Source organism: Xenopus laevis, chromosome 5S, assembly GCF_017654675.1.
Source record: "Xenopus laevis strain J_2021 chromosome 5S, Xenopus_laevis_v10.1, whole genome shotgun sequence".
Lineage (NCBI taxonomy): Eukaryota > Metazoa > Chordata > Amphibia > Anura > Pipidae > Xenopus > Xenopus laevis.
This window is the reverse complement of record NC_054380.1, coordinates 49,260,087-49,286,047: the sequence shown is the minus strand read 5'-3', so window position 1 is coordinate 49,286,047 and position 25,961 is coordinate 49,260,087. Positions and strand designations below refer to the sequence as shown.

General features: G+C 42.2%; 1 protein-coding gene across 1 annotated transcript in view; it reads right to left on the bottom strand.

Moving 5' to 3' along the window:
* Window positions 1-9,532, bottom strand: part of map7.S (microtubule associated protein 7 S homeolog) — a 73,754-nt gene extending 64,222 nt beyond the window's left edge. Inside the window, exon 1 of the mRNA XM_041564519.1 lies at window positions 9,384-9,532. Coding sequence (XP_041420453.1) covers window positions 9,384-9,471 — 88 coding nt within the window. The 5' untranslated portion in view covers window positions 9,472-9,532. The remainder of the gene's footprint in view (window positions 1-9,383) is intronic.
* Window positions 9,533-25,961: the final 16,429 nt, after the last annotated feature.

The window sequence follows — 25,961 nt, the reverse complement described above, 5'->3', positions numbered from 1 at the left end:
TTTTTGGCGAAACGATACGGTTCAAATTCGCCCATCCCTAGTAATGATGACTCCTCAGGTGCACAAGTTTTATACCTACTTGAGGATATAAAGATGGAATGTAATTTTTGTCTGGAGGCAGCTGTTGATCGTACTTAATTGGCAGACCGAAATATCACTTTTTTGGTTGCTGCTCGTCTGTCTTTTTGGTTAATAGTGTGGTTTGCAGATACAGCTTCCAAGAATGTTCTTAACAAATTGCCTTTTAAAGGAGAGATGCTTTTCGGAAAGGCCTTAGATTACATCATTTCTAAATCTTCAGGAGGAAAGAGCTCTTTTCTTCCTCAGACTCCAAGGTGTTTTAGGGGTTCCTGTAGATGATAAGAGAAATTACGCCTAAGCAGACAGAAGAGTCAAGATCAGAAGAAGTCAGGACAGTCTAATGTCTTCAAGAGATTCAGACCTAAGGAGTCCAGATCTCCAAAGAGTCAACCCAAACAGCAATGATATGATGCCTGCCCAGATTTGGTTGGGAGCAAGATTGTTGAAGTTCGCACAGGTCTGGGTAAAAGAAACCGATGATGCCTGGGTGAAAGCTGTGACTTTAAGGGGATACAGAATAGAGTTCTTTTTAACACTGTCACACGATCATTTTGTACATACTCTTGTTCCGTTGGAGCAAGACAGAATGTTTTTTTTGGAAGATTAAATCCAGAAGCTTCAGTTCAATCAGGCTGTGGTACAGGTGCCAAGAAAGCAGCAGAGGAGAAGGTTTTGCTCTCCACTGTTTTTAGTTCGGAAGAAGACAGGCAGGATTAGACCGATTTTAGACCTCAGAGAACTAAACAGGTTTATAAGACCTTGCTTGTTCAAGATGGAGTCGATCCAGACAATCAAGAAAGTTGTAAGGCCAGAGGACTGGCTCATTTCCATTAATTTAAGAGATGCATATTTACACGTCCCCATTGCTATCAAGCATCATAGTTTTCTCAGATTCTGCTTACAGGGGAAGCATCTTCAGTTCAGTTGTTTACCCTCCGGCCTCTTCACATCTCCCAGAATCTCAAAGGTGCTGGTAGTCTTAATTGCAAAACTGAGGAAGCAAAGCATAGAGGTTTACCACCACCTGGACAATCTTTTGGTGGTGGCCAGAGATCCAGCTACATTAGAGATACATCTGGAGAAAGTGATCACAGAGTGACAGAGGTTCGGCTGGTAAATAAATCTTGCAAAAAATCAGTTGGAACCCTCTCAGAGGCTTGCTTATTTGGGAGCCCAAATAGACATCAGAATATGGATGGTCTCTCTCCCACTGGAGAAGATATCAAAGATAGTCAAGATGGCGTCTGCAGTTTCTCAGGCTCTCTCATGAGTTTCCCAAGTATCTTGACTTTGACCATCGGAGTAGTTCAGTGGGCTTGATATGAGTTATTTCTAAGACAGTGGAAAATCGGCATAAGAGGACTGGGAGCATAAAGAGGACTGGGAGCATGAAAATATTTCTCTCAGTAGAGGAAAAGCAGCAGATGGAGTTGTGGAGGGGTTCTGTACCATTGCAGAGGTTTTCCTCTTCAAGAAAAAAAAAAAAAACTAGTGCATACTTACACATATGCTACAGGCTCCAGTTGGGGAGCACATCTTCAGGAATGGTTTTGTGCAGGGGCATTGTGACGAAGACCTTACTTTTATGCAGTCCAACCTGAAGCTCAAAGCCATCATGAAGGCCCTGGAGCTCTTCTGAGGAGACTGTTGGTGGGCAAACTCCCAGACAGGAAAGACTTGTTGAGCCAAACATCCCTGTTTCATCCAGCACCTCATCAGTTAAACTTAACAGTATGAAGGCTCAGTTCTGAGATGGGCTGTTCAGAAGCAGTCATCAGTTCCTTGCCTAAGTCAAGAAAAAATAGTATCATCACTATATATGACAGAATTTGGGACATTTTTTGTTCTTGGGCTCTGCGGGAGATCGTTGATCCTGAAAATCATCAAATTCCTCAAGTTTTGTATTTTCTATAGAGTGGCTTAGACAAGGCTCTTAGTTTAATACACTCAAGGTGCAGATATAAGCGCTGTCAGCAGTACTGGGTAGACAGCTAACCAACCATCCATTGGTGGCTAGATTTCTGAATGCTAGTGTGAGAATCAGGCCTCCGGTAAAGGATTTAGTACTTCCTTTTGATCTACCTGTTGTCCTGAGGGCAAAATTACCTTTTTTTTCCAAGAGAAGGGATATATATTATGGAACTTGACCCTTAAAGTTGTGTTTTTGGTGGTAATTGCTTCGGGATGAAGAGCATCAGAGCTTCAGGCCCTGTCAGCCAATCTTCCTCACACACTCTTTAGTGCTCAAGGGGTAACTCTTAGGCCGAAAATGATGTCCAGCTTTCATATAAATGAGCCAATTTTTCTCCCAACGGTCAGTCTGGAGGAGTCAAGTAAGTTAGACAGCTTTCATAATTTGTTGGATGTTAAGGGATGCTTAGAGGCATATCTGGATGCAACCAAAGCTATCCGAAAGACAGAAAAGTTCTTTGTCATTCAGTTAGGTGCCAGAAGGGTGCAGCCTAAATTGCTACTTTGAAAAAGTCTTTGATCCACGAAGCACTAGACCATGTCGGAGATTTAAAATATTTCCATTTATTGAAGATCAAATGACATAAATAAAAATCCACCAACAGTGCATCAAACACAGTCCATGCTTAACGCGTTTTGTGGCCTCAACGCCACTTCCTCAGAAGACCATCTATACTAAACTTGATCTTAGAGACTAAGATCAACTTGGTGGATTTTTATGTATGTCATTTGATCTTCAATAAATGGAAATATTTTAAATCTCCGAGCTGGTCTAGTGCTCCGTGGATCAAAGACTTTTTCAGATACATTTTGCTACGCTCTATCCGGAGGAGTGTCGGCGTTGTTAGCACAGCCTGCTTTTTGGTCGGTGCCGGACTCTGGAGTTTGGATGAGTGCTCTCCTATTGTGCTACTAATAAATTGTTACTTTGCGAATCTAAATCCCCTTGATAACACTATGCCTCTGGAAAAACAATACAGCAGGCCACTGTCATTTTTTCAAACTCATACAAAATAAAGCAAAAGGGGAATGGGGATTCTAACTGATCACCCCTGTCCATATACAGTACCAGGGCTGTCAAGTATCCACACAACTAAATTAGTGTATATAAAAAAAAACTGTCCTGCAAATAAATCTCAGCAGTGGAAAACAGTACCTATGCTGAATTAGATTAATTAAGTTGAAATAAATAATAGGCTTTTTCAGCGCATCGGCCCTTCCACTTTGTGCACTATTCATGCAGATCAATAGCGTTCAGCTGCAACATGACATCACCACAGATTGGACCAAGTAGCTTAACAGTTTTTTGGTGAGTACCTGGAGATATGTTTACAGATTGGGTGGAAGCAGAGTAATAAACTGCTTTGAATGCCAGGGTCATTAGTTTCAATATTATCCTGAAAGGTAGTATAAGCCAGTGCAGGCATCACATGGTGGAGGTGTAGTGGTTGCAGAGATATATAAGCCTAGTAGCTACATTCATTATGGAGTTATAACAGTCCATGAGTTATATGATCAGAGAGTGAATACAAATTTTGATGGCATCTTGTGTAATAAATAATATATTTTGAAAATATCCCTAAAGTAAAAGGGACATGATTTAAAGGACAAGAAATCATTGGATATACAAACTGTAGCGTGCTCTGGAGCACTGTGCAATCTCTTCAGTATGTAACATCATGCGTACTACTATGACTGAATAGCATGTACATAACAAAACAGGATCTCTATTATGTAATAATTCCCAAATCATCTCCATAGTATGATAGAATAATTAATACACAATTTTAGATGTTCTATGTCAGGGGTCCCCAGCATTTTTAACATATGAGTCACAATAAATTCTGAAAAGAGTTGGGGAGGAACGCAAGCATGAAAAATGTTCCTAGGGGTGTCAAATAAGGGCTATTTAGAAGAACATGTGTAGATAGGTAGTCTATAGGATGCTCTGTTTGAAAGTACACCTGCTTTATGCAACCAAAATTGTCACCAGGCCTGGAATTCAAAACGAAGTATGCTTTGAGGACACTGAGAGCAGCATCCAAGGAGTTGGTGAGCAACGTGTTGCTCAGGAGCTAGAGTACTGCGCGGAACCAATTTCTAAGACCCGGACCGACCCCGCAACCCGTGACCTGAACCGCAACCCACATATTTAGCTACCCAACCCGGACCCACAACTGCCTTATCTGCAACCTGACCTGCAACCCGCCGACCACCATCAAACAGGAAGTGACGGTGCTGTAAACTGAAAGTGACATCATCAAAAGTGGACTGGGACAGTAACAAGTTTCGTAAAACTTTAAAAGGAGTAAAATATAGACAATCTTACATAAGATAAGACATTTAAATGAGACCCACAACCTGACCCACGACCGGCAGACCCGCGGGTATACTCGCACCTGAAAATCTTCCCCTCATTCCCCAGGGTGCCCGATTTTATTATTTAACCCACGGGTACCCGACCCGCTGCAGGACTCTACCAGGTGCCACTGGTTGGGGATCACTATTTTAATGTTTTGTAACAAACATTTTAAATTCAAATAAAATCTTATTCCTCATTCCTGCAGATGTTGCTAGTTATAATAAAATACAGGAATATTCAAAATATATATAAAAAAAAAATAGGAAGGACGCACTCTTACAAATAAACTAGTATAATAATACATCCGAATGATTTATTGCAGAATGCATAACAACCAAACCTCTCTGAGGATTCTTTCCCCCTCCTCAGTAGTAGAACTTGCTATGGACAGGGTCTCAAGAGTAGCTAAATGCCTCTGTAGAATATCTCAAACACTGTCACACTACAATTAAATTAACATGAACTTATTTTACAGAGATGGTAGAATTCCTGAATGTGAAGATACAGAGGATAGACACTGAAGGCAAATCTCACAGGGGTCCCACGCTCCTAAGCCTAATCACTTAACTCCCTAAACTGGTGGCCTTGTCACCGCGAGGTACTAACCCTCTTGGTCTCCTCTTAGGAGCCTCTCGCTGCTGTCTCTTCTGAGACTCCCTGGTATGACTACTTTTCTCCCTCTCTAGGCTGAAAGTTCAACAGCAGTATATTGTTTGTACTTTGGCAACCCTGTAAAATGGTAGTATTTTTGAATTTGCATTGTGGAATTATGTTCTGTGCATGTTTGTATTTCTTTAAAGGAACAGTTCAGTGTGAAAATAAAAACTGTGTATATAGGCTGTGCAAAATAAAAATTGTTTCTAATATAGTTAGTTAGCCAAAAATGTAATGTATAAAGGCTGGAGTGACTGGATGTCTAACATAATAGCCAGAACACTACTTCCTGCTTTTCAACTCTATAACGCTGAGATAGTCAGCGACACTTGAAGGGGGCCCACATGGTACATATCTGTTTAGTGAGTTCGAATTTATTCTCAGCATTAAGCTCAGATTCAAAAGCAACAGATATGACCCATGTGCCCCCCCTCAAGACTCTGATTGGTTACTGCCTGGTAACCAGGGTAACCAGTCAGTGTGAACCAAGAGAGCTGAAAAGCAGGAAGTAGTGTTCTGGTTATTATATTAGATATCCAGTCACTCCAGCCTTTATACATTACATTTTTGCCTAACTATATTAGAAACATTTTTTATTTTGCACAACCTATATATTTACTCAGTTTTTATTTTTACACTGAACAATTCCTTTAAGTCTATCTTTACTGATGGGCAAATATTCACACATATTGATGGTTTCATGCAACCATGACCTTAAAAAAGGTCTGCATAAACTGCTGTAAATCCAAATCATAGTCTAGCTCTTCTGGAGACATTAGAAGACTTGTGAAGCCCTGTAGAGCCATTATGTTGTGAAACTGCATTTTTATTATGTCCATAATTTTTTATAACCAGCAGCAGAATACGATCACAATTTTTGACAATAGTAAAAGGCGGCCCAACGAGGCCCAAAATGCCCCTAAGTAGTTGGTCAGTGTTCTCTAGTTTAACTTCTTTGTTAATCATGTGAAAGGGAATAACAGTGCAGCTTGCCCCACAGTCTAGCAGAAACTTAATTTGTATTTAGAGGAAAAGTGGCAAAAAGTTGATTTAAGTAATTTGGGTGAAGGTGTGATAATCTTCTGGGGCAAACATAACTTTTTCAGTAAAAACTTTTATTACATTCACAGCGCACTGGTGCAAACTATAAAATTCGCAAACCATCTTCCCCTGTCGAAAGTGGTCGCTAAGCCGTTTCTGGGTTTGCAAAAGCTATATTAAATTTGCGCAAAGGAAAAATATTTGAGCAAAGAGATAACTTTCCGCATTGTGAATATTTTTTCCTATACCAACTTGTATTTCATTTCACCAGTTTAAGTATTGGTGGTTTTACCACATTGACACTCTGCTGCTGACTGTAGTTGCAGCCACTTGACTGCACTAGGTCGAAAAACGATTTATTTTGTCACAAACCCTACATTTCTGACCATAAGTGGGACATTTCTCTTTGTCTCTTGCATGCCGTTTACCATAATATTAACACAGTATAGATGTTCTCTGGATATTATATTTTATTTCACCCTTAGTCAGTTAATGCATGCACATCTGGAGACATTTTTCCAGGTTTAGATCCATCTCCCTAAGCAGTCTCTCTCAGGTGTCTGATTCCACACACTATTCTGTTTTCTAATCTAATACAGGTATGGGACCTGTTATCCAGAATGCTTGGGATCTGGGGTTTTCCAGATAACAAATCTTTCTGTAATTTGAATCTTCATACCCAGGCCCGGATTTGTGGCTAGGACGCAAAGACCTGGGCCTAAGGCGGCAGGACTGTAGGGGCGTCATGCCGTCTGGCCACATCCTAAGGAGCACTGGGGAATCTCCAGCTAGGACCCAGCGGACGATAGGCTAGTTTTGCTTCCAGTAAGTATTAATTATATCTTAGTTTGGATCAAGTACAAGCTAGTGTTTTATTATCATAGAAAATAAGGAAATTTGATTAAAATGGAGTCTATGGTACACAGCCTTCCCATAATTCGGAGATTTCCAGATAACGGATCCCATACCTGTACATCATACTGCTAATACATCATATCTCAGCATTTTTTTTTGCAAGAGAGATCGCCCCCAAATAGGGTTGACACCTGGCCGGTATTTTCCAGTTGGTAGCATTATGTTGACATTACACTAAATTAATATAATTCATGTCATTTGTCGTATCTTTTCTGCAGGAAGTATTAGTTACATGTATTAATTATATATAATGTAGCAGTTTACATATGAACAGCAGCCCTAAACCCATCCAGCCAACAATTTCATTTTCCTGAGAAGCAAATATAAAACTCCAGTGCTTTTAGGTGCAAAATTTTTTTCTGTGATATCCACCCACCTTTATGTCAGAAGAAGAAAATAGATATTTTTATAATAAAAATGGCAGGTTTTGCTTATACATTTATACCAATGTTCCAAGCGACAGAATCTTAAAGGAGATTTTAGAAGAAACTTCTCTATATGACTGGTGTATGCGGGTACTAACAAACCGGTGAGGGGTTTCAGCATTAGCTTTTTATATTAAATAATACAATTGTATTACATTTATAAAACATCTATGCACGTGTTAGGACTCAGAAATCACTAGTTCCAATTAGGTGTGTGCCTCCGTCTTCAGAGATGAAATCTGAAACCAGTGTTTCACAGCCAGGAGTCCCTTCCTTGGTGTCTAGTGATGACATCACGCCCGACACGTTTCACCAATCAGGTTTCAACAGAGGCGGGACTGCAGTCCCATTTAATCCTTAAATGTTTCTGGTTTGGTAGGTGTGGTTTTTACTGACAGAGCAGCCTTCCAATCTCTCTACTGTTGCTTCTGAACTTACTCATTCCCCTGTTGCTATGGCAACCACTACGTCACTGAGTCTGCTATCATGTTTCTTTTCAGGGCTCTCCAGATCCTGAGTTGCTGTGGCAGTCATCACATCACTGTGTACATTCATTAACCCTCACATTACTTTTCAATTGGGTCAGTTAGGCACATATTACGGAGATTTACAAGGCATATTAAAAAGATATGACGTATAAAAGACAATTTTGAAAATGCAGACCTGTTAAACTCATGTGAATAAAAACACCTTAAATATAGTTGTCGTATTTAGCAGCACATATGTTGAAACATAAAAGAGTTTAAACCATTTAAAATTCATAAACATTATAAAAAGCTCTTAAATTAATATCTGAATCTAATTTTAATCCTTTGGGTAACATAATATGCAGCTTCCATGTTTAAGCATGTGTTTTCTATGCCCCCCTCTCCACATATTTTCCACCTTTTCTAGTCACAAAAATTTCAGACCTATGGTAATTTTTTTTACGCAACTTTTTTGTCTTGGCGGCTGCCAGCTTTTTATCTTAATGCATTAAATTCAATGTGCATTTTTTCTCACTCCAAATGGACAGTGACCTTTTTGTCTTGACAAATTTCTTTTTTACTGTGGATTTTTGCCCCATTTCTGTAAAAAAAATATCAGATGGCAAAATGCAGAATTTCGCCACAAATCCATGCCTGGCAAAAAAATTTGCTCATCACTTCTTCCCACCAGGGTTGGATGGGCCAGACACAGAAGAAACCTGATGGCCCGACCCTTGTGGGCCCTGCCAGACCCACCTCCCACTACCACCTGACTCCTGCTGACATGGTGGCAAGATGCACTACTACCCCACGAATAATTGTGGCTACATAATAGATAAAAAGTTAAGTGTTGGCAGGAGGGGGCTTGAGTTTGGATTGGGGCCCCATGGAAATGTCGGAGGGGGGCGGGGCCTGGGGTGTGTGGGCCTCTGGCGTGGCAGCCCCGGTGGGCTTGCACCCCCCCAGACCAGGCACTGCCTACCACAAACAAATAAATACAAACACAGGTATCTTCATCTGAAACAATTGAACTACTGCTGGCTTGTATATGGTATTCTCCACCTGCCTGCAAACCCCTCCCCCTCACAAAAAAGAAAAGAACACTCATCAACAATACAGTACACCTTTAATATAGATGAGGGCTATGAATAAACCTATGCAGTGGGGTAACAATGGAAGCACGATTTAAGCTATTTCTTTCCATAGATGACTCATTAAAAGCGAGGCATTACTACTCCATTAAAACCATTAAAATGTTGCAAGACAAGTCTGGCCAGCAAAATTCTTGCCTTTGAGTAAATATAACATGTTTTCGTACAACTTTTCCTAATGTCTGTAGCCATCAGCTAAACATGTAAAAAAAGGAAACCTACAGAAAGGTGTCAATTTCCTATTAGCTCACAGCCATAAAGAACTGCATGCAACACCTGAACAGGTGTTCTCTTTTTGTGTCTTTGTCCTACTCACCTGAAGACTGAAGGGTTTCTATGGGTCTCTCCAGGGCTGATATCCTCTTCTCCTGCTGCTTTTCCAGCACTTGATTTTTTTCTGCCATAACTGAAGCTGACGTCCTCTAATAGAACCAGCACCGCCCCTTCCCGGTTCTACCTGCCGCTGGTTTAACTGGACAGGTAAGTTTCAGGAAAATCCAAGAGCCTCTGTCAAACCGCCACCTGCTGGGGTACAAAAAGTATTGCATGGTAGAACTAGACTATAGCACTGGCTCTCTACAGTGTTTGTTTGGGATGTTTGGTTAACATTGGAATGTAACAGAAGATTAAATTAACTGAGGACCTGCAATGTTGGAAGAGTATTTTGGATTCTCTCTTTAGATAACCCAGTGGTAGGAAGTTTCTCCTTGAGCAGAGTAGTGTACCTTGCGAGTTCCAGATGTGAACAGTTCCATCTCTCCCTTCCCCGTTCCTGACCTGCTTGTGCTGTGCCTCTGGTTTTCGTCTAAAACTGACCATAGACGTGCAGATTTTAGTCTTGTATGCGAGGAACGATTGGACGTCGCAATTTTCCGACCTGTCATTTTCCGTTCAGAATAAACAAAGTAGTAAAAGAACATATCAAACAATTTTCTGGCCATGACAGCAATCGTACAAAAATGATGTCTGACAAATAGCAGTGAGAATCATCCATTATATATATCGTCAGGCAATACATGCAGAGATATTATCGTTAGCCAGAAGAAATATATTAACCTGTTTGATCAACGAAACGACTGATCACCATGTTATGAAAAATGTCGGGACGATCCACACATGGTCCAAAAATCATATGAAACTTTGATTTGTACAACTTTATTTTTGCATCTATGGCTATCTTAAGTTAAAGTTAGGCAAAGGGCTTGGGAGGGAGAACTCAATAAAGCAGACACTGCAGTCCATTCCCCCGTTACCCGAACCCCCTTCGATAGTGGGGTCTGCTGTATATTATATATATATGTTACCCCACTCATGCAGAAATCAGAACCTAGGGGCCTCATATACCCTTTATGTACTTGATGCAACTAGGAATGAACCAAAGTGGCGTTGGATGGGGTAACCATTTTGTTTTTATGTAATAGTCCATAGATCTCTAGTCTATGAATATCAGGTTTATCATTGTGTTTATATATACAGTATATGTTACAGTCAAACTCCATGCAGTAAGAACTAACAGTGCATGTCAACATCATCATGATCTTCATTATTGTCTCCCAGACAAAAAGCCTTACTCAAGTTAGGTAAGAGGAAAAAATGTTCTCTGTTGTAATTTGGTAAATTAAATTACCCATATTAGTCAGTGGCAAAAGTATAGTAGTCATGCATGATAATGCCATTGCTGCTGCAGCAACTCACTTACGGAGAATCAGGTGTTTGATATAAGTACTTACTTAATACTTACTTAATAAACACTAGTACTACTCTACTAGTATACACCATTTTTAAAAATTCTCTATGGCAGCACCATCCAGTTATATTTATTATAATACAACACTATTTTGGGCTGTATTAGACCAATAAAGGTTAATGTCCAGCTAAACAGAAGAGCAAAGGTTATACTTGATTCTAACACACAAGACTGGGCCTTCTCTATATGAAAGGTATGAAGGAAAGGTGTAGTTGGACTACAGCTCACATAGGCTACTGTGTTAAAATAAAATAATATGGATGTCAGGAGGTTCTTGCAGCAACAAAGCAGAACATGTTTATTTGTCCAAGACAAGTGATCCACAGGCTTAAACTCACAATCCACAGAGGCAAGGTATCAGCAGATGTTAAACTTGCCGGTACAGTTCAGCAAAGGCAGTACACTGTGACACCATGTGGAAGCAGCTAGGGAAGTTTAAGGTGCATCTCTTGGTTGGAACTTAGAATGCCCACTTGTGGTCCAGAACCCATACAGTGGAAATTATCAGGGAGCATAAATCTTAGACTGAGACTAACCAGATGCCCCCACTTTAGGCAGACTCAGAGCCTGCAATTTATCCTCTCTATCTCACTTTCCTATAAATCTTTTTTAAAGAATTAACCTGTCTCTGGCTAGGCCTCATTCAAGAGGTTCTTGCTCCCCGACTTATGACTAGAGGTACAAGTCCCGCAGAACAGTTTTACTGGGCTGTGTTGATCCCAGGCTCAATGGAACAGATGCAGCTGGGTCAGTAACCAAGGGCGAAACTATGAGAACATTTTATAACGTATTAAATTCTATGGGCAACATTTTTGTTGCAGCAAGTTTTTTGTACCAAAATACATTAGTGTCCATGGATGACATTTTTGTCTACCATGTGACATTTTTGTCTTCTGCACAACATTTTTGTCACACATTCGACATAAAGTGTGGCAGGAAGTGGTCATTGGCCAGTTCATCAATAACTGAAATTTGTAAATGATGTAACTAGATACATCGGCATCTGCTTGGCAACTAAGGAAATAAAGAATTGGCCCAAAGTTATGATAGAGGAAGCAGCCTGGTGTTTTTTTTTTCATTGAATCCTGCAAGTTATAGCAAATGCAGCTAATGGAAAAAATCTCAGAATTCAATCCAGTCTGGAAATAAAGTGAAAGTGGGTGCTACAATGAGAACAAAAAGTAGTATTTGCTCTGTTATCTTAAGGTGAAATGGATGCAAAACAATATAGAGTAAACAGTATTTGGTCAAACCCTCTATGAAGAATTCAGTATTCAGTCAAATTCAAAAATGTTCGATTCAGTGCATCTTTATTCCTTACACCAAAATGATATGAATAGTTTGTAACAATTATTATCAATAGAGTAACAGAGTATCACTTTAGGGCAGTGATCCCCAACCAGTGATCGCGAGCAACATGTTGCTCACCAACGTCATGGATTTTGCTCCCAGTAGCCTCAATGCAGGTGCTTATTTTTAATTCCTGGCTTTGCAGCAACTTTTAGTTGTGTAGAGACCCATAAGGTCAGTGCCGGGCCAAGCTGACTGGGTGCCTTAGTGCTGCCAGGAAGGGAAGGGAGGAAGGGAAAGAGCTGTAGGGGAGGGGAGAGAGAGGGGAGAGCGCCGGAGAGGAAGGGAGAGGGAGGGGAAAGCACCAGAGGGGAGGGGGAGAGGGTGGGAAGAGAACAGGAGGGGAAGGGAGAGGGAGGGGAAAGCACTGGAGGGGAGGAGGGGAGAGCAGCAAACATGGACTAGGAGTAGGCAGAAGACAGGTACCAGCATAGCGCCCCCCATTCATTGCGCCCTAGGCAGGTGCCTCTTCTGCCTACCCCTAGTTCAGGCCATGCATAGGGTCAGTGCTCCCCTATGGCTTTAAATGGCCACACTTCCTTTTTTTTTGGTTGCTGGGCGAAAGCCCATGTACCTACTTTTGCTTATTAGCATAATATGTACAGAGTATCATTGGCCCAGAGGCTGATGACAAGTTCCTGCTACACTTTAGTATAGTGCTGGGCAGAGGGTGCTCTTTTCCCTGCCACTACAGGAGGGAGTGGATGGTAAAGTAGTGAGCAAGAGCAGCCTGGCTCCAACTAGGAGGGATAGCAAGGGGTAGCTCTCCCCTCAGGCAAGACTGGCCTATAGTGTAGGGATCACAGCCTAATAGGGACTTAGGGTTAGCGATTTTCCTGATCCAAAATGTGAGGCTCCAGGTCACTGTACAGAGATCCTGAGGGTGCATCTATACAGGTGGTACGCTACTGTATCTCCACAGGGATGTGACAATGTGCTGGCTCTGAAATGCTATATTGTTACCTGACATGTACGTTACAAACCTCAGTATTGTGAGTATCAAAACCCTGATTTGTGCTTTAAGAGCCTGTTGCTGTTTGTTTTGTTCAAGAACCTTCAGGCGTCCAATTCTGTTATTTTGTGTAGTTGCACAATATCATTCCTTCACCCTTTGAAGTAGCAAAGGCCCATCCTGTGGAGAGAGTGTCAAATGTAACTGGTGCTCTGCCTGTTTTCCTAGCCGGAAAGGTCTAGACTAGCCTAGATGTGGTTACAGTTGCATAAAAATCAGGTATACTGCCCAATAGAGCCTCCTGTATGCAGGGCTGGATTTACATAGTGGCCGATCCTAGGCACACTGCAGTTTGTCGCCCCTGTCCCCTCCCCTTTATTCATGAAAATTTTCATCATCTGGACCGGAGCAATGGGGATTTAAAAAATGATTGTATCTCCAGCGCATCCCCAGTGTTTTTCAACCAATGTGGGTGTGGTTGGGCAGCATGCCGCCCCCCTAAAATCCTGCCGCCCTAGGCCCAGGCCTAGGTGGCCTTTCCTCAAATCCGGGCCTGCCTGTATGCTGCCAGTCCCATAGGGGCAGCAAATAGTCAATCACAGCACTTACTTGGCATCCCTGGGATCCTTTTTCATACCTGTGTTGTTCCCCAGCTATTTTTACATTTTGACTCACAGATAAAAAAGGTTGGGGCCCCTGCTTTAGGGACTTACTTGACTACAAAAAAAAACAGTACTCTTTCTAACTCACAACACAATTACTTGCTAGTTCAACTGCACTACAAATGGATGACTGTGGATAAATATATTATAATATACATAATTATTAGAATGTGATTTACTTCCTGTATTTAGACTTGCAGATCCTTAGGGATTTATTATTATTGGTTAAAATGACAACTTCACAGTTATCTTGGTTCTTGGTCCCTGATAGGATAAACAAATCTACATTAAAACACAGGGCTGGATTTGAGGAAGCGGTGCCCCGAGGCCGCATGGTCCCAGCGCCGAACTATTCATGTGCACACCTCCTCCTGTGGCTGCATGATCCTAGTGCCGGCCCCTTAGATGCAAAACCCCCCGTGCCAGAGCGATCTCAAGCACCGGAACAACCAGTGCTCCGTAGGATGCAGCTAAGCGGCACGCCACCCCTAAAATTTGCCGCCCTAGGCCCGGGCCTGTGTGGCCTCACCAGAAATCTGGGCCTGTAAAAATAGCCTTTCATGCACTTCTGTTGACTGTTGTTTGTGGGAAGAACTATCACTATGTATAGAGTGGCTGACCAACCACAGGACTGCAATACAGTCAGTCCTGACACAATGTACAGTAGGTTGATACACCAGTTGCCGTGTAGACCAGGGTTGCCCAACTGGTGGCCTGGCCCGCGACCCCCCCTCTTATGTGGCCCTCCACATCAAAGTCTGCCTGCTGTGTCTTTAAAAAGTATCACTACAGAGATTAACTGGCCCCTGCATAGTTTAAACCTCAAATTCACACTGGAATCCGCTGTATTGTTCATACATGTAATCCCCCTTGCATTGTTCACACTTGTGACACCTCTATTGTTCACACTCTAAAGACATGTACTATTCACATCCGAGACCCAGACAGAAACTGCCCACACCTGTTCACACCTTATTAAAAATGCTAATGGAGCACCAGCACTGTGTCACTGTTGCCTGCTCTTTGCACCATGTGTTTGCCATACTCTGCCTGACCTATGATCCCAATGGAACATAAGCCTGGTATTTGTTCTGGGGGTTTGTTAGCATCTGAAAATTATTGTTAGGGGACCCTAAGGTGTTTAATCATATGCTGGGGTACTTTATTATACACAGGGGAGGAGGAGGCATATGGATTTAAGGGTATGCCTTAATATGACTTAAAGTGATACTGACACTAAAAAATTTCTTTTGAAAATATTAATCTGCATTAAAAGTTACCTATAGGTCATGTTGATCGTTTTTTGCTGATAGTTCTGCTTTTGTAAGTAATTGTTACTTGAAGTTCCTAAACCTGACTGTTTTGTCAACCTGACTGTCCCACCTCAGCCTGTCAGTTAGAGTTTCTAATGGTAACGGACTCCTGCTGCACAAATATGGCAGCCCCCTCCTAGAGGAACAGGGTAGTAAGAAAGGTCATGTAAAAGCATCATTCAAATACTTTTATGGCAAATTTATAAATAGCATTCAAAGACAATGTTATGATAAATAATGAAAAAGGTTATTTTCTGATGTCAGTATCTCTTTAACTTTTTTCACATATGAGTGGCATCCCTGCCGGTGCCGGGCCAAGGTAGTTTGGCACCCTAGGTAAGAGCTTCAATCAGCATCCCCATGTCCTGCATTACCATGGACAGCACTGGTGTAGACTCTTCTGTAGACCACATACAGGTATAGGATCTATTACCCGGAATGCTTGAGAACTGGGGTTTTCTGGATAAGGGATCTTTGTGTCACCATGTGTCTGTGTGTCTTCTAAAAAAAACTTTTCAAAATTAAATAAACCTGATAAGATTGGTTCACCACCAATGAGGATGCATGCTGCCTAGTTAGGATCAAATACAAGGTACTATTTTATTATTACTAAGAAAAAGACAACCCTTTTTTTTAATAAGAAATTAAAATGATTTGCATTTGAGAGATAGGCTTCACATAATTCTAAGCTTTCTAAATATCAGGTCTATGTATAAGAGATCCATTTACCTGTACTTCCACTATTCTGGAGGTGTTACTGTAAAACTTTACTCTTAGGTCTGGAGTAAAAATGTATTCACAAATTGAACACAATTCACCCTGGTGCCTTAATTAGGTTATTTCCTATGCTCCATTTTATTTATCATAAACACTCATGAGAATTTAGTGGACACATATTCTTTTGTGAACCAGAATTTGTTGTGTGCGCTGGCCTAAAAATTTGTGTGCGTGTGCACAAGTGCCCAGCTTAGAGGAGGTTTAGACTGGGAGTCAAAATAAGCCCTGGCATTCCAAGTACAAAAAGGCCCAAAACAGGTGCCAGCAGCCCTCTAAATAGTGAATTTCTATGGCACCTGATAGCAGCACCCTGGACTGGCAATCAGAACCCACAGATTGCCAGTCCAGGCCTGGCTTAGAGGGAACATTGCCACTCTGTAGTAATTTGAGCTGTATATTAACTTCTGACAACACTGTAGTGCCTCTAATATACAGTATTTGAGGTACGTGCAGGGCAAGAACTAGGGGTTGGCAGAAGAGGCATTTGCACAAAAGTGACGTGGGGGCAGGGCAAGTACCTCTTCCAACCACTTACCCCTATTCTGGGCCCTCTTCCACACACTATGTACACTCTCTGGCACCCCTCCTGACGTCAGCATGCAAAGGAGCGTGCACATGCACGACACCAGTGCACAAAGGAGCAAGCACAAGGGAGGAGGCCAAATCAGGGGCTCCTTCACCTATTGAGGCAGGGGAATCACATAGGTCCAGGGTTCCCAGAGTGCCCTGCAACAATAACCACAAAAAAGAATAGGGGGCACATATCGCTTACACACTGAACACCAGAAATTGAATTTTAAAATAACCGGCACAACTGCACACAACGAGCAGCAAAGCATACGCACAATTGCAGTCATTTTGTCAAGTTGAATGCAGATTCAACACCCCTTTGGGATTTTGGGAAAAAAGCTGCATTGTGGGAAAGAAACATTGTGATTACACTTTTCCCATTGCACGTGCAGATGTAAATGAGCCCTATATTGTCCTCCTGTCAGTAATTACCATTGAGTAGGCCAGTTATGTTCCAGCTTATTTCTAGCATTTTTAATCACAGGATCTACAGTGCCAGTGGAGTAACTAGAGTGTGCCGGGCCCCCTTGCAAAAAAATCTTCAGACGAGCACAGATCACTCAGATTTCCATCCTCCGGCTGCGGCCCGTCCATGTCCTGCTTCCACCCACCCATTCCCCGACCCACTCCCGCTTGATTGCATCCCCCTTCCTCGCCACAGGTAAGAGAGCAGCTGGGGAGGAGGGAGCAGACCCCATAGTCCTGGCCCCAATGTTCGCCGGGCAACCCTGCGACTGCGTGGTCTGCTTCCTCTATTGTTACAAGCACATTTTAATAAAGGACATGGATTCTGGACAGGAAAGCCAACTACCTATGTTTGCTGGAGTGATAAAGTACATTCTGTAAGTGGGTAGAGAAACAATGTTCATAAATGGAGAATAAATATGATACATAATTTGCATATTTGCATTAGGATCATTTACTGTCTGTTTTGTAGCTACCTCCCCTTCAGGTATATGGAATGTCATGTCTACAGCTTCTGTCATTGTTATTACTCTTTTGTGGTGAACACCCTCTGCTGACCTTTTGTTGTATCTTCACAGAAACACACCAGTATCAGTGCAGGGCAAAAGTACATTATATTATCATGCCTTCAAAACACTTTCAGTTTTTGGTATTACTGTTCCTTTACAGGACAACAAAAAATAAAATACATATGAAGCTCAAAGTATTGGACAGTATGTCAAGATCTACTTACCAGTATCCTGCCTCCCACACAGCTCCCCTGTGATATTATGCAAAGATCAAATAAAAATATTGCCAAGTTAATAGAAAATATATATATTGTTGGGTTCATGAAAATCCTGATCTGAGGGCTTGTGCATACGGACAACCAAATCCACAAGCCTTGCATTCTGCAATGAATTTCAGTGGAGGGTTTGAAATAGTGGTCTGGTTACGGGTAACAGTGATGACTCTGGGTAGGAGGGAGGACTTTTTTGGTGCATGCACACTCAGGAAGACATGCAGTAAGGGAAGTGACAGCTCCTACCCAATATGGCTGCTGAAAAACCTCATTCAGTGAAAAAGGAAATTACGTACAGTTGTGCTCCGAATAACATTCTGTCTGACATCACTATCCTGATCAATCACTGTTTTTGGTCGATGATGATGGCAAATAATTTATTAGTAGGTGTAGTAGAAAATTAAATTAGTGTGGTCATTCATTCTGTGAATAAACAGGTGTCAATTACAGCCCATATTTAAGGATGTAAGGCAGCAAATGTTGTTCCAGACATTGTTCAGAACAGCATACTTTGATTAACAATTTGATTGAAGAGGGGAAAACATATAAAGAAGTGCAGAAAATGATAGGCTGTTCAGCTAAAATGATCTCAAATGCTTTAAAATGGCAACCAAAACCTGAAAGACGTGGAAGAAAATGGAAAACGAAATGGCAAAGAATCAGCCAATGATCAGCTCCAGGAAAATCAAAGAAAGTCTAAAGTTACCTGTGAGTACTGTTATAATTAGAATATATTCTAATATTCCCTTTTCTTCACTTTCTGTAAAGGAATAAAACAAATTTGATAATAGTTTTGATTTGGAATAGAATGAGCCCAATGCATTTGCGTGTATAGAAATAAAAGCTATTATAAGGAGTTTGCTTTTAATTCACTTTTGTAAACACACTGCTATTATTCTGAACACAACTGTAAATATAAGAAATTTAGATGCAGCATTTTAGGAGAGGAATTATTGACAGTGCTTTTGTGAGTGTGGCACTGCTGAGTTTCATTCTCCATTAAGGATTAACTGCTGTCTAGGAATTTGCTAGAGATGGTGCCAAGGCCCTCTCCGTATGAGAACTAAACTCCTAGGTACAAAAACCCCCCTTCCACTACCCTCCATCAACCACCCTCATCTCTCTCCCTTCCCACATAGTCTATTATGTAAAAAAGTGCCCTTGTTTGAATACCTGAGCTAAAAATGCAGAGCAGCACAACAGGAGTTCCTACTACTACTACTACTCTCTTGGATCCTGCCTTGTACTGCGATATTGGTGTGTTTGACTTGGCCTGTGACCTTGACTACTCTATCGTCTCTTGAATCTGTACTGCTTTGGTAGATTGGTATAGACCTGAACAGTCCCTCGACCACGATTCTTGTTCTCCGTTCCAGTTACAACGTTCGGTTCCCTTGTCTGCCCAGAACTCTCTCCTTGGTCCTCTCACAATAAGACCTGGTGGTGGAGGGCTCCTCCTGAAGCAAAAGTTGGCTGTTATAGGTGGAAGAGTTGCGACTGGGACCTTGGCACTAGTTCTGGGTTTGGGACTCCGTAACAGTGCGTTTGGCCTGACATGAACGCTGAAGGTGCAACCGCTTCCTATCAACACCGAAGCAATCCTGTGGAGTCTACTTCAGCATCTTGGGGAACAAGAGTCCAAGCTGGACCAGATAGTCCAGTGCCTAGAAAGAAGGTTGAACACCATCCAGCAGCAACCTGTTGCTCTCATGTCAGCTCTACCCTTGTCAGGCAGGCTCCTATCCACAACTTCTGTTAATGCAAAGGTGGAGCCCAAAGTCCCTGAGAGGTTTCAGCGGAGACCGTAGCAGGTCTTTTGCTTTCCAGGAAGCCTGCAAACTGCACTTCAGCTTCCTAGCCCACTCCTTCCCTACAGAGGAGTCTAGAGACACCTTTGTTATAACCTTGCTACAAGGGGATCCCAAGCTTTGGGCATTCCCTAGTGACCTAACCCATCTCTTTTTGGAGGCCCTTCTTCAATCCTGACCGTGCCTCTGATGCAGCTATATGCCACCTCAGGCAAGGTAAGTGGCGGGTTGAGAATTATTGTAAAGAATTCCACCATTGGGCGGTGGAGATGGGCTGGCATGATACCACTTTAAGGAGTCAATTCTGGGTGGGTCTGGCTGTGTCTATCAAGGATAGCCTTGTTAATTTCCCTATACAGCCTTCCCTCGACTCCCTCATGCATCTGGCCATCCAGATAGATAGACATAGAGAGAGAGATGTCACAATGTTATGACTATGGCAACCTCTTCTGACATATGCCCAGACTTGGCCCCTAAACCACCTCTTTCTGCCCCTAGACCCTCTGAGGAACCAACGCAATTGAGTTCAACCTGTCTTCTGAGGAGACGGGTCATAGGCAGGCTAATGGTTTATGCCTATATTGTGGGGATAAAGGGCATTTGTGCGACACCTGTCCCAAGAGGCCGGGAAATGGCAGAACCTAAGCAGGTCTGGGGAGTCCTGTTTGGGTTATGCCATTTCTACTCCCCAACAATTTTCTTCTTCTCAAGTTCTAATCCCAGTCTTCTTAAATTAGGATAAGGGTTGCATACAGAGCTCTGCTTTCTTAGATTCTGGGGCACCCGGGAATTTTTTGGATGTCAATTTTGCATGTAGACATGGTATATCCACTAAACCCCTTGTTCCATCTCTCAGATTAGTGGCTAGTAAAGGAAGTTCCTTGGGGTGTGGGTTGGTGTCGTTCTTCCCAGTCTGAATAGCTCACTATGTCTTTGGGAAATCATGTTGAACATGTTTCTTTTTTTGTCACTATGTGCTCTTAAACTCCTGTAATCTTAGGGTGGCCATAGACGCAAAGATCCGCTCGTTTGGCGATGTTCCCCGATATGCCATTAACAAGCATGGCTATATCGGGGGTAATCTGAACTTTGGCCGTATGGCGAACGATCTGATTATGATGCAAAATGGGCTCTGGCAGGATCGTTCGGGTCAAAATCAAACCTGTCCGATCGACCAAACGACCGATCTCTGCTGGACGAAAGATGTCGGCACTCTCCACACACGATCCGAAAATCGTACAAATCCTCGATTCGTACGATAGGATCTGTGCGTCTATGACCAGCTTTAGGCCTCCCCCTGTTTGCAGCAACACAATCCCCGAGTTGATTGGCTTACTAGTAAGACCCTACAATGGAGCACAGGTTGTGAGTCCTTGTGTCTAAGATCTTCCCATGCCCTTGCTGCAACTTCTCTAGAAGGGTTACTGCCTTATTATGCCACTTTTGCGGACGTCTTTTCCACCACACAGGCCCTATGACTGTGCTATTGATTCGTTACCAGGTTCCTCTTATCCTAAGGGCAGAACTTATCCTCTTTCCCTTTCCTGAGTCCCGGGCCATGGAGGAGTACAGCAAGGAAAACCTGGAGATAGGTTTGAAAAGTCCTTCCTCCTCTCCTGCTGGTGCTGTATTTTTTTTTTGTTGAAAAAAAATACAGGGGGCTAAGGTCTTGCATTGATTATAGGGGTCTAAATAAGATCATAGTTAAGAATCGCTACCCCCTTCTCTTAATCTCCGAACTCTTAGAAAGGGTTAAGGGCGACACCATTTTTTCTAAACTTGAGCTGAGGGGCACCTACAATCTAATTTGAATAAGCTAAGGGGACTAGTGGAAGATGGCTTTTAACACTCGGATGGGCATTATGGATACCTAGTAATGCCTTTTGTCTTATGTAATGCCCCAGCCATCTGCCAAGAACTTGTAAACAATATTTTCCCTGATCTTCTAGGACAGTATGTTGTAGTCTAGATGAAATCCTGATATATTCCTCTAATCTAACTGATCATCATTTTCATGTTCAGGAGGTGTTATCTTATTTAAGACAAAATCAGCTGTCCCCTCCATATATTTTCTAGGATATATTTTGTCCCAAGAGGGTCTAAAACGGGAGCCAGCTAAGGTCCAGAACATTCTAGATTGGGCACAACACCTATCTTTACATGCTGTATAAAGGTTCTTAGGGTATGCCTGTTGTAGCTCTTATCACTGCCCTTACCAAAAAGGGGGCTGACCCTAGTATTTGGCAGGAAGAAGCAATTAGGGCCTTTGATTTATTTAAAAAGGTATTTATTTTGGCCCCAGTGCTCCAGCATCCGGACTCCACCCTGCTTTTCCTGATGGAGGTGGATGCTTCTGAAATAGGAGCAGGGGCAGTTCTGTTTCAAAAACACACTGTTACCAATAAAGAACATCCTTGTGTGTTTTCTTCTAGGAAGTTCTCTCCTGCAGAGACTAACTTTGATATTGTTAACAGGGAATTATTGAATGTTAAAAGGGCCTTTGAGGAATGAAGACATGTTCTAGAGGGCGCTAATGTGTTTACAGTACCAATCCGCTAAGCGCCTGAATCCCAGACAGGCCAGGTGGGCATTGTTTTTTACTTGCTTTAGTTTTGTTATAACATATAGACCTGGGGAGAAGATTTTTTAAAACAGATGCCCTTTCTGTCTCCAATCCTAAAGAAGAGTCTGAACCTGACCCTATTGTGATTGTAGCAGCCCAGTCCAGATCTGTTTTCCTCTTTGTCTAAAGCCCAGGTAAATTCTCCTCCTGAAGTACCACCAAGCAAACTTTTTTTTCCAGAAAGTCATTGTGAGGCAGTTATGATTGAAACGCAAGATCCCAACATAGCTGGACATCCAGGCCACAGTAAAACCTGTTCTCTTCTGTCTAGCACGCTCTGGTGGCCAACATTGAGACAGGATGTTGGTAAATCTGTTGATTCTTGCCCAGTTTGTCAACACTCTAAACCCTCCAGGTCCTTACCTTAGGGTCTACTGCAGTCACTTCCTGTTCCTGAAAGGCCATGGACCCATATCACCATGGATTTCATTGTGGAATTGCCTTTAGAGGGAATACTGTCATTTCGGTGATAGTGGATAATTTTATTAAAATGGCTCATTTCATTCCCCTTCCCAGCCTCCCCTCTGCCAAGTCCCTTACTGAACTCTTCCTATCTAACATATTTAAATTTCATGGGGCCACACTAAACATTGTTTCAGATAGAGGGGTTCAGTTTGTGTCTAAATTTTGGTGGACTTTTTGCTCTCTTATGGGTACTGATTTGTCTTTCTCTTCAGCATACCATCTGCAGGCAAACGGCCAGACAGAAAGAACAAACCAATCTTAGGAATAATTTGTTTCCAATAATCAGTCACTCTGGGCAGATTTTCTTCTGTGGGCTGAGTTTACATTCAATAATGCCACTCATTCATCCACTTGAGAATCTCCATTTTTTACTGTGCCATTTCTGATTTGTTCCTGACCTTGCCTGTCCCTGACCTTGTCTAGTTCACTGCCTGTCCTGACCTTTGCCCGTGTACTGACTACTCTCTTGAATCCTGCATTGTACTGAGATATTGGAGTATTTGACTCAGCCAGTGACCTCTGGAATCTGTACTGCTTCTTCCGATGTTGTACCTCAACCTTGTTCTCCGTTCCAGTTACAACGTTCGGTTCCCTTGCCTGTCCAGAACTCTCTCCTTTGTCCTCACAATAAGACCTGGCAGCACTTAAGTAGCAGAGGGCTCCTCCCAAAGGTAAATGTGGTTGTTATAGGCATTAGAGTAAGCCACAACCGTGACCTTGGAGCTAGTTCTGGGTTTGGGACTCACCTCCACAATAAAATTACAAAATGATTTTTATTAAGGAAATACATTCCATCAAGCTAATGCTTGATTGGTGGTGACTGGAGGGGAGTCACAACCCAGTTATCATAAAAGTATATTCAAGCCGTCAACAGACTGAACCCCTAGCAAGGATCTCTGCTTTGACTAGTTAAGTTTCATCTTTCACTTTGTCCAGGCCCCAAAAGAAAACATTCCAGAGGTTTTGTCCATGAGGAAGCTGAAGCTGAAGACAAAGGGCCTATTACTCCCATGTGTTATACTGTATTTGACTCTCTTTTTCCTTAACTTGTTTCCCAAGCTGCTTAGTATTCAGCTCATCTGAGGCTCATACTAGCCTGGTCATTGTACCCTTTGATTGACACTTATATGTTTTCTAACAAATTTATAGGTTCTCTCATAGCAGCTAGCTGGCCTAGTTTCTATTACTGACTCAATACACTTGGCTATTAAAGACATACAATCAGACCTCTCTAACTTGGGAGGGAGAACAGACCAGCTTGAAAATAGCATAGGCAAACTTATCCTGACATACACTCAGCTAGAGGAGGAGAATTTTTGCCTACGAGATGAGCTGCTTTTATTAGAATCACATGCAGAGGACCTGGAAAATAGATCCAGGCATGTGGAGCATTTGAAGAGGTTACCCCACAAGAGAACAGGCCCTTTCTATATCCATATAGCGCAATTTTAAGCTCCTGGATGTTCTTAGTATAACGGAAGATATGTGGTGAATTGGATTAAGTGGGCTAGAGGTTCTATTGCTAGAGCAAATAACAGTGGGGACAATGGGAAGCCCTTGCAATTCCAACCCCTGAGGACTGTGCTCCAAATTGTATACATGCACTAAGGTATAATATAATAAGCATTTAGCAGCCCTTTATATATCATATATAACATTTCCATCTGAAATTATATTACTCTTTGGATACAAAGAAGAATCAATAAAATCAAGTATAATAAATCTAAAAAAGGTATATTATAAACAAAATACTATTGTCCTGTGTGCACTTCCATTTTATTTTTTTAGATTTATGATACTCTTTGGATAGTCTGTGGTTTGTCAACCTGGGATAAATAAACTGTAATTGGAGTTGGAACAGAGATAAACTGGTGGCCAGTGTTTTGGAGAATAATTTTACATCACCATTTGAAAACCGAAACAGATCTATAATTTTGTATCAGAATGATTTTTGTTTTGTTTGGGTATAAGAGAAAGATTAGCATCTCTCACAGGAGGGAATGGCTCTGCAACATGTTGTTAAGTGTGAAGATATAGAGAGGGGGTTGGAGATCCGCGCTTGCTGGGTATCTAAGGGGTTGAGCTGCACCAGGAAGAAGTGGATCCACGTATCCACAAGCGAATAATTTGTGAAGCAGAGGTAGGTGCGCTTGGCCGGATTAACTAGTAATTGCCTGGAAAAAAGAAGAGGGGGACTCGATGGTGTATTATCCTCTGTTTTATGGGGTAGTGTGTGTTATAAAACTACTCACGGGGGATCTGTAGATTTGAATCGCAAAAAAGGGCTGCTCTTGACTTCAGTAAAGCTGATCGTCTTGGTAGCCTGTCAGAAGAGAAATTTGCATAGCGCAGAAAAGCCGGTTTGCAGGTGCAGGGGAACGATTTGGGTTCGCTTACCAGACACTGATGTCGTTACAGCACTCTTAGATTGAACCGGTAGTTTTCTTTTAATGCCTTCCTTCTAGGTCTTATCGATCTGTTCGGTGGTGGGAAATTGACTGGTTCTCACGCCGGTTGCCTGCTCGCAGCTGCAGTGTTCCACCGGAGTCAGTATGTTCAGCGTGACACCTGTTTGGAAGAAAAAACTCACATAGCGCAGAGGAGCCGGCTTCACAGTGCGGGAAGGAGGTGAGTATATGCTTACCCAACTCTGATGTTACTTAGCACTTAGAACCCGTACGGGTAGCGGTCCTATTAGGCTTTTGGGATTCCTGCCAATCTTCTCGACGGTCTGCTGGGATAGTTTAGTCGTACAGGTCACTGGTGGCTGCTGCCAGGCGTTGGTTTCTTCCCAGTGTGGAACTCTTCGGGTTTTAGCGTTTGTAAGCGCTAAAGGTTTTTTTTCAGGCACTAATTAAACACAGCATCGGTGTTTATGAAATATACACTTTTATTTACAAAAATTTAAATTTAACAGAGCACTAAAATCGGCCCAACGCGTTTCGTATCAATAAAATACTTCCTCATGGTCGCCCCTGAGGAAGTATTTTATTGATACGAAACGGAATCCCAAAAGCCGAGCAGGCAACCGGCGTGAGAACCAGTCAATTTCCCACCGCCGAACAGATCGATAAGACCTAGAAGGAAGGCATTAAAAGAAAACTACCGGTTCAATCTAAGAGTGCTGTAACGACATCAGTGTCCGGTAAGCGAACCCAAATCGTTCCCCTGCACCTGCAAACCGGCTTTTCTGCACTATGCAAATTTCTCTTCTGACAGGCTACCAAGACGATCAGCTTTACTGAAGTCAAGAGCAGCCCTTTTTTGCGATTCAAATCTACAGATCCCCCATGAGTAGTTTTATAACACACACTACCCCATAAAACAGAGGATAATACACCATCGAGTCCCCCTCTTCTTTTTTCCAGGCAATTACTAGTT